The sequence below is a fragment of the Gossypium raimondii genome, chromosome 11 (genome assembly GCF_025698545.1).
Source record: "Gossypium raimondii isolate GPD5lz chromosome 11, ASM2569854v1, whole genome shotgun sequence".
In the NCBI taxonomy this organism is placed as follows: domain Eukaryota; kingdom Viridiplantae; phylum Streptophyta; class Magnoliopsida; order Malvales; family Malvaceae; genus Gossypium; species Gossypium raimondii.
In genome coordinates this window covers 43,750,981-43,759,377 of record NC_068575.1, presented here as the reverse complement: position 1 = coordinate 43,759,377, position 8,397 = coordinate 43,750,981, and the positions used below count along the sequence as shown (strand labels likewise).

Here is an 8,397-nt window from a genome sequence, read left to right as displayed (position 1 = left end):
ACACTGCAACTTCAAAAGTTTTGACTATCTTCGTCCCTCTTTTTCTTCTATCCATTTTAAAAGTATAATAAATAGTAAACAAGGTGTGCTGGCTAAGCTTTACTTCTTATCAGACAACTTTTTGTAAAATTGATAATTAAACCTTTTTTAATTTTTATGTTTTTTTTTTGGCATTCTCAAAAAATGCCTTTTCACATCTCATCACAGTCCATTGCCATGTGCCCCACTATACTTACAGCTCCACCATCCCCCTATCCCCAATTCCATCGCTAGGGTTTTTTCACCTTTTCTGTTAACTTTTATTTGTTTATTTTTCTTGTTTGATATAATAAAGTTCTCCGTTCCATTTTATGAATGATTTATTTTTTCTTTGGGTGTTGAAATTGTCGACTAGTAGAAATCCAATACGGCTTTGTATAAAGCCTTGTTTACAAGACATCGTCGACGGCGGCTGTGGCGATGTTGATAATAGTTGTAGGAGCTTGAGTGGTGATTCTTTACAAGGTGTGGAGTTCACGTGGATTGATCAATGCTAGAAGATTCCTGAGATGGACAATTCGCAGCTGGTTGGAAACGTTGACGTGGTGGTCCGAGGAGCTGCTGGTGCTTCGGCGGAGGCGGGGAATGGAGTGACAGTTGTTGAGATGAGCGCTGGAAAGCGGAGACGGGGAAGACCGCCGAGGAATCAAGTGAGAACCACGTCGTTATCGGCGCCGCCGCCACCGCCTCAAAGGAAGGATGAGGATGATGAAGAAGATGTTTGCTTTATATGCTTCGATGGCGGCAGTCTCGTGCTTTGTGATCGACGGTGAGTTTGGAATTTTTTTTTTCTGTTTTTGTCCTCTTTTTTTTTCTTGTCTGTTTGGTTGATCAGAAAATGTAGGAAATCAGAAGGAAGTTTTAGTTAGTTGGCCATTATTAAGGTCAGAACTAGAGTCATTGTTTGGTTGCACTTCGATTTTTGTTAAGTTGAGCTCAAATTTTATTAGTTTTTTTTGGCTCGTTGAGCTTATATTTTCTTTTTATACATGCAAAATGGAACTGGATTTAATTTCAGTTAAAAAATGCGCAAGTTCTGTGCCTGTGCCGCTGATCTTTTTGTTTATTTTGTGGCACTAATTCATAGATTAGAAATCATGTCTTGTATCTATTTATTATTTTTTTCTTTTTTGCATTTGTATCATTTTCTTGGTTAACTATATGGGATTTTACGTGACAGTGGCTGTCCTAAGGCATACCACCCAGCCTGTATCAAAAGGGATGAGGCATTCTTTAAATCCAAAGCGAAATGGAACTGCGGTATGTTTGGATTAATTATTTATCACTTTTAGTTCGATTTAATTAATATAAGTGCTGGGGAGAGTTGAAGCATGTTTCAATTATCTAGATTCATGTTTCTCTTTCATTGCTTCGCAGTTAGCAACTGTTGTTCTTCCGTACAGTTGCCACGTGCGTGTGAAATGGTAGCTTTCCATGTTTGTCATCGGTTTGGATACTTTATTCTTGAGTAGCTACTGGATTACAATTTTTACCTGAATTATGAAATGATATCATATCATTAGCATCTGCTGATTGAATAATGATGGCATGTACATCTTTCATCAACATAAGTTCTTGCTTATGTCATTATTCAATGATGGTGGCCTTTCATTATTCGATAACTGTGGCTTTTCACGTCAGTTGTTAACGTGGATTCTTGATTCTGGAGTAGTTTGCTATACCGTTTTTTATCTCAACTATAAAATTATGCGGTCACCACATGCATATTGAACGGTAGCTTCTATGTCTGATTATTGGTTTGGACTCTTGCGTCTTGATTAGTTAATATGCTAACATTTTTATCTCGATTCTTTAAGTATCAATTTAAGCCGTTTGTTTCATTAAGTTTCAATGATTAATTTTTTGTTTCATTAATTTCTGGTGTCTATTGGTTGTAAATTTCAGGGTGGCATATATGTAGCACTTGTCAAAAGGCTTCATATTATATGTGCTATACTTGTACTTATTCCTTGTGCAAGAATTGCACTAAAGATGCTGATTACCTGAATGTAAGAGGAAATAAAGGATTCTGTGGAACGTGCATGAGAACTATTATGCTGATTGAAAATATTGCATCAGAAAATAAGGAAATGGTATTATTAACCTTGCTTCATACAATGGATGATTTCTTTTTGAATGTCTCATAGCTTTTTCTCCTTATTAGTTGTGCTTTTTTTGATAACTACTATAATTGGCACTTTTTAGATTACTGAAGAGTAAAGATTTTTTCTACCTTAAAGGCCTTTTACTTTATGCCGTGCAGGTTCAAGTGGATTTTGATGATAAAACTAGCTGGGAGTATCTGTTTAAGGTGTACTGGGTTCTTTTGAAAGAGAAGCTAGCTTTAAGTTTAGATGAGCTTACTAACGCTAAAAATCCATGGAAGGAAACTGCTATCATGGGTCCCAAGGGACATTCATCCAGTGAACTTAATAATTATGGTAATGCTAAAGGAACTAACATGGAAAAGTCTTGTGGAGACCAAGGTGACAGTTATTCCAAGAGAAGAAAAACTACGAGACAGCAAAAGCTTTTGAACAATGTTGAATATCTAGGAGCTGAAAACTCAGGTGTTATGAAAGGGGTGCCTTTTCCTGGAGGCACAAATTGGGCTACTACAGAGCTTCTTGAATTTGTGGCACACATGAAAAATGGTTATGTATCTGTTCTATCACATTTTGATGTTCAGGCACTTTTACTCGAGTACATAACACGAAACAATCTTCGTGATCCTCGACAGAAATCCCACATTATTTGTGATTCAAGGCTTATGAAGTTGTTTGGAAAAGAAAGGGTGGGCCACTTTGAAATGATAAAGCTTCTTGAATCACACTTTCTCATCCAAGACCATTCAAGGGCCATTGATACTGTTAGAGGTGAACCCATTGAAGCTGCTGCTATCCAATTAGCTGTTGATGGGAACAGTGATAGTCAACCTATAATTGCCTGTGATAAGAGACGTAAAACACGTAAAAAGGTCAATGAGAAAGGACAAAGGGCTAATCCAGATGAATATGCCGCAGTTGATGTTCATAATATGAACTTGATCTACTTGAAGCGTAATTGGATTGAGAATTTAATTGATGATGCTGAGAAAATTGATGGCAAGGTTGTTGGTTCCTTCGTGAGGATCAAAATTCCTGGGAATGATCAGAAGCAAGATTTTTATAGACTTGTCCAAGTCGTTGGTATTGACTTATATAACTGTTGCTCCTTGAATTCCTTTTTAATTTGTTTATTGTAGACCTTCACCACTAATGCATTAGTTTGCAGGTACCAGCAAGGCTGAACCATATAAAATCGGTGAAAGGACAACTGATATCATGCTTGAAATATTAAATTTGGACAAGAAAGAGGCTGTCTCAATTAATGGAATTTCAAATCAGGAATTTACTGAGGTGCCAATAGATTTCCTCGATGCTGTTCTGTAAAACATAAAATGCCATATTTGGTCCTGCATTTATTAACAAGAAGTCCATTTAGGGAAGTCTAACGTGTTGATTTTATAACCATTTTGAAACAAAAGAGAATGAGTTTTGTTGTTGGTTAGAGTTTTAGTTAGGGTTATATTTATAATTGAACTATGCAAATAAAAAAAAAACTGCTTAACTAGACAAAAGGAATATATACTTAAGGGGATTATTGCAGAGGAGAATGAGGATTTAGAGTATAATTGATGGCTTGCATGGGTTGGTATAGGCTGAAAGAAAAGAAATTGAGATGTGGGAAAGAAAATATTTTGTAAAATCTATGAACTGTTTACCAGTGGAAAAAGTTCAATCTTTATAGGCCATTGACCCATTCTCCATTTTTATGGGCATATGCATCCTTAGTTTGGCAGACATTGGACCATCTTTTGTTGTGCCCTAAGTCCTAACTTTTCTCCTCTGATTTTGATATTTTTGTTATAACACCAGGATGAATGTCAACGACTCTACCAGAGAATAAGATGCGGGCTGACAAAATGGTTTACTGTGGTAAGTGTTTTTCATGTTCATTTTTAGTTTTCAGGAAAGTGTCATTTGAAAAGGAGTTCTATGCTTGATTATAGGGTGAGATTCTGGAGAAAGCAATGGCACTTCAAGCAGTGAGGGTAAATGATGTAAGTTCCTAAGCTGCAAAGTTTTAGCACATTAGACACTTGGATATTACTGTGTGGTCACTTTGAAAGGGATAGAGCATTTAGTGTTCTTGTATAGTTACATGTTTTCTTTTTACCTTTAAAGAACTCTTGAATTTAGTTTGTTAAGGTGCTTTGTGCTTATGCTCTTACCTTTTTGCTCAGTGGCTACAGTCAGAGATTTTGCGAGTTACTAACCTTCGTGATCGAGCCAGTGAGAAGGGGCACATGAAAGAATATCCTATGTTGCTTGATATGATGCTAACCTTTAGACTGTTCTTTATTTTGTTTTTCCCCTTTTCCCCTTGTATTCTTTCTACTTTGCTACTATTTTGCGGATCTATCATAAGCTTTTCTGTTGGTTCCTTGACCATCTTGCACGTACAGAGAATGTATAGAAAAATTGCAGCTTCTGAACTCACCTGATGAACGCCAGCGTAGGCTGCAAGAAATTCCTGATATACACTGTGATCCGGACATGAATCAATATTGCAAGTCTTTGAAAGTTGCAGTAGAGTTGGAAGAGAAAAAAGGTAGCATACACTTTTAGATGTTTACTTCATTCTTGTATGGTGGCTTTGCTATATATTTATGTGTGCATTCATTTGCATCTTTGGTATGCTACCTTTCTGTTTTTCTCTTGGTTCACAACTTCAGTCTCCTAATTAGCCTGGTTTGTTCGTGTAGAGAACAACAAACCAAGAGATTCCGGCTTCACTATGAAGGAAAAAGAGCCTGCCTTTGCCCTGAAGGGAAGTGATGACTTGAATGATATAGGAAGCAGAGGAACTAGCTTAGGACCACATTCTACAGGAATGGAGTTGACTGTAAATAATATTGAGACAGATAAAATATGGCATTATCAGGACCCAAATGGGAAAGTTCAAGGGCCATTTCATATTGAAATGTTACGTAGATGGAGCATGAGTGGTCATTTCCCTCCTGATTTGAGAATTTGGAGAGCAAATGAAAAGCAAGATAACTCTATTCTCCTAACAGATGCTCTGGATGGGTTGTATGGTGAAGCAAAGCAGTCATTTTGCAACAGCTGTGTACCAACTGAAGACATAAGGGTTGCCTCTGATGATGGATGTCTGAGTGGGGCTGTAGATGGTAGTGGGGGTACTGATCTGAATGTGGCTCAGATCGAGAGTAAACAGGTTGAGGGGACGTTGAACTCAACGCTGAATGATAAAAGTAGTCATTATTGTGGTAACAATGAATCTGTGAAGAGCACAGAATTGAGCTCTCAATCTTCCCCTTGTACTGCTACTTGTACTCCTGTGGTAGATGTTGTCAATTCCGGTGCAGTGCAAAAGGGAAGCCCTTTACCAACCTGTGACTTAGTGAAGGGTGATAATGACTTACCTGGCCTGCCCCAAGTGAGTAGTTCTGTTCCGTCATCTACATTATCTGATAAACCATGCGGAACCCAGTCTCAGCAGTTCAACAACGATCATGGGGTTGAAAGATGGGACAATGGCTCAATCAACATGGGTGAGAATATGGACAAAACCTCAGAAGGTCAAAATATTGCTGGAAGTGCAAAGCTAGATGATAGTGAGGGAAAATCTGGTAGATCTAGTGGGCAAAGCTGGAGATCTTCACCTTTAAATGATGCTTCGAACGGATGGGATTCCAATTCAGGACTGATTTCCCTGGCTAGGGCTCTTGAAGCGTCGGAACACAGTCAGGATATTGATTTCTCAGATATTCCCACCTCAACATCTAAGTTGAACCTAGAAGACTCAAAAGGTCAGGCTAATGAAAGCAAACTGTCTCTTTCTTTGAATGTTCCTCATCGGGATTCAGGTCCTAGCTGGAGTACAACTTCTAGTCTAGTGGGTAATTCACAAATTGCTGAAATAGTTGGTGAATGGGGCGGGCATTCCTCCACTCCAGCAAAACCTTCTGCAAAGGAATGGGACTCAAATATTGTGCGTGAATCTTCATTTAAACCATCTATCATGGGAAGTGATCATGCTGCTGCTCCAACTTCAGGAAGTGACCAATTGACTCATTCGTCTCCTCCGGATCCTGCTAATAATGCATTTGCTTGGGATCCAATTGTTCCCGAACCTAATGAGGGTGATGAATCAGTTTCAGACCTCTTGGCTGAAGTTGAAGCAATGGAGTCTCTTAATGGCTTGACTTCACCTACATCAATTATGCATTGTGATGGAGAGTTGGCTCAAGGTTCCGAACCTGATTGTTTTAGTCCTGTAGGAAGACTGAGCCCTGCACCTGATCCTGGAAAAAGCGATGCTTTCAGCTCAACAAATGATCTACAAATGCCTTCTCAGTCAACTGTGACCACTGAGCCATTCAGGATCTCTCAGTCTGAAGTTCTTGATGCTCAGAAGAGTTCAGGTAGGCATTCTTCCACAAGTGCTGAAATAAATGAAAACACAAGGCCCAGAGATGTCTCGGTTAACCAATACAAAGTTGGTTCCAACATGCAACCTCCTGCATCACCTGTTACAACTTGGGGCATGGATACCATAGATACTGCTTGGAGATCTGGTCCAGAAACTACAAGCACCAATTGTGGACCAGTTCATGGAAACAAAAATTTTAGTTGGGGAGGACTAGGTGAAGGAAATACGAATGTTAGTAGGGGAACAGGTCAAGGAACGTTTCAGGAAAACAGCAGCATCAATGCAGGCACTTCTGGAGAGAATCTGGCCTATTGGGGAAGTCAACAGAGGTATGTTAGTCCAAGGCACCGTGATTTTCAGGGAAGAGATTCAAGTTCTGCGGGGGGCAGTGATTTTCATGGCAGAGATTCAAGTTCTGCTAGGGGCAGTGATTTTCAGGGCAAAGATTCAAGTTCAGCTAGGGGCAGTGATTTTCAGGGCAGAGATTCAAGTTCTGCGAGGGGCAGTGACTTCCTGGGCAGAGATTCAAGTTTTGCAAGGGGCAGGTCCTCATCGAATAGGCACTCATCCTACTATGGTGGTTCAAATGGAGGCGGTACTTTCAGATCACCGACCAAAGGGCAGCGGATTTGTAAATTTTATGAAAGTGGTTATTGCAAGAAGGGAGCAGCATGTCGTTATTGGCACCCTTGATTAGGTAACATTTCCTGTTTACCATACCAATCGTGTGCATTTAATCATGTATTCATTATTTGTATTAGGGATTTGCTCTGTTATTCTCCAATTTAACCATCCGGTAAATGCTATCATTGGATAGTGCATATTATTTCTATTCTATGGATAGCTAATCCTTTGCTTACCGGCTCTCTACATTTATGTTAGTCGGATTAGAAGGTTAATGTCAGAAATTAGATATGCGTATAATATGCATATATTAGTGTTTTTAAAAAAATTTTTTTATATAAAGACAATTTTAAAATCTTAAACTCAGCGACAATTACAATGAGAACTTTTGATATTAGTCATTACATTAAAATAAATATAAATGGTTTTAAGTTTTAGATTTTGTATTTATTTTACTTTATTAAAATTAAACCAATAATATTCAACTTTTCCTTTTCTGTTGTAATTGAAGTTTTAGAGTGAAAATGTTTGGATAATCTTTACTTTTAGATTTAATCCTTTTTTAAAAAATTGCAATGGAAAGCAAGAGATGAAGGTTATTAAGATTTTGGGTATCAGCTACTTGTTATTTTTCTTTATTGAAAAATTGTTCTATCATTTCATTTTTAAAATTGAGATTTTTCCTTACTTCTTGTTACTCAAGTAATATATAAATCTTAATTTTTAGAATGAAATAATCAACCAATTTTTCAATTAAGAAAAATAGATATTTAATAGATTAATTTTAATATCTCTAATATCTTACTTTAAATCTCAATTTTATTCTAAAAATAGAAATTACATTTGAAATGAAGGATTATTCTAAAAGAATTCATCTTAATAACAGAGTAAAGAGAAAAAAAAGAAGAGAAAGATTGGATGGAGTCGATTTTATTTTAATAAGGTAAAATAAATACATAATCTAAAGTTTAAAATAATTTGTTTTGATTTAATAACTAAGATTATTTTAATTCTCATTTTAAAATTATCGATGTTGTTAGTGTTAAGAATATGTTTGGTTTGACATGTAAAAATACAATTTTATTTTTAATTTTATGGTTTAATTATGGATTTAGTTCTGAAATTTAGAAATTACATTTTTTTACTATTATTTTAATTTGATTTAGTTTTAATTTTTGACTTTTTTATGTGATTAGTACATCCAAGGTCATTAAATTATTAATAAGTTTACATTTT

At 36.8% G+C, this 8,397-nt stretch overlaps 1 protein-coding gene across 2 annotated transcripts; it reads left to right on the top strand.

Moving 5' to 3' along the window:
- The first annotated feature begins 175 nt into the window (after positions 1 to 175).
- On the top strand, positions 176 to 7,396 carry LOC105803742 (zinc finger CCCH domain-containing protein 44). 2 transcript variants are annotated; one of them, XM_012636132.2, is made up of 10 exons: positions 176 to 808; positions 1,220 to 1,299; positions 1,945 to 2,132; positions 2,303 to 3,227; positions 3,313 to 3,437; positions 3,957 to 4,016; positions 4,091 to 4,141; positions 4,325 to 4,395; positions 4,541 to 4,692; positions 4,847 to 7,396. In XM_012636132.2, the coding sequence occupies exons 1-10, from the start codon at positions 549 to 551 to the stop codon at positions 7,228 to 7,230; spliced, it is 4,296 nt and encodes a 1,431-aa protein (XP_012491586.1). In that variant the 5' UTR covers positions 176 to 548; the 3' UTR covers positions 7,231 to 7,396. The 2 variants fall into 2 exon arrangements, with proteins under 2 accessions (XP_012491586.1, XP_052478997.1); XM_052623037.1 differs by lacking the exon at positions 1,945 to 2,132 and having other exon boundaries at positions 752 to 808.
- The last annotated feature ends 1,001 nt before the right edge of the window (positions 7,397 to 8,397 follow it).

What these genes read in the sequence shown, in the direction of transcription:
- LOC105803742 (XM_012636132.2), top strand. Translation starts at nt 549, where the DNA reads ATGGACAATTCGCAGCTGGTTGGAAACGTTGACGTGGTGGTCCGAGGA. An exon ending in TAGACTTGTCCAAGTCGTTG is followed by an intron (nt 3,228 to 3,312) that starts GTATTGACTTAT and finishes ATTAGTTTGCAG; the next exon opens with GTACCAGCAAGGCTGAACCA. An exon ending in GAGAAGGGGCACATGAAAGA is followed by an intron (nt 4,396 to 4,540) that starts ATATCCTATGTT and finishes ACCATCTTGCAC; the next exon opens with GTACAGAGAATGTATAGAAA.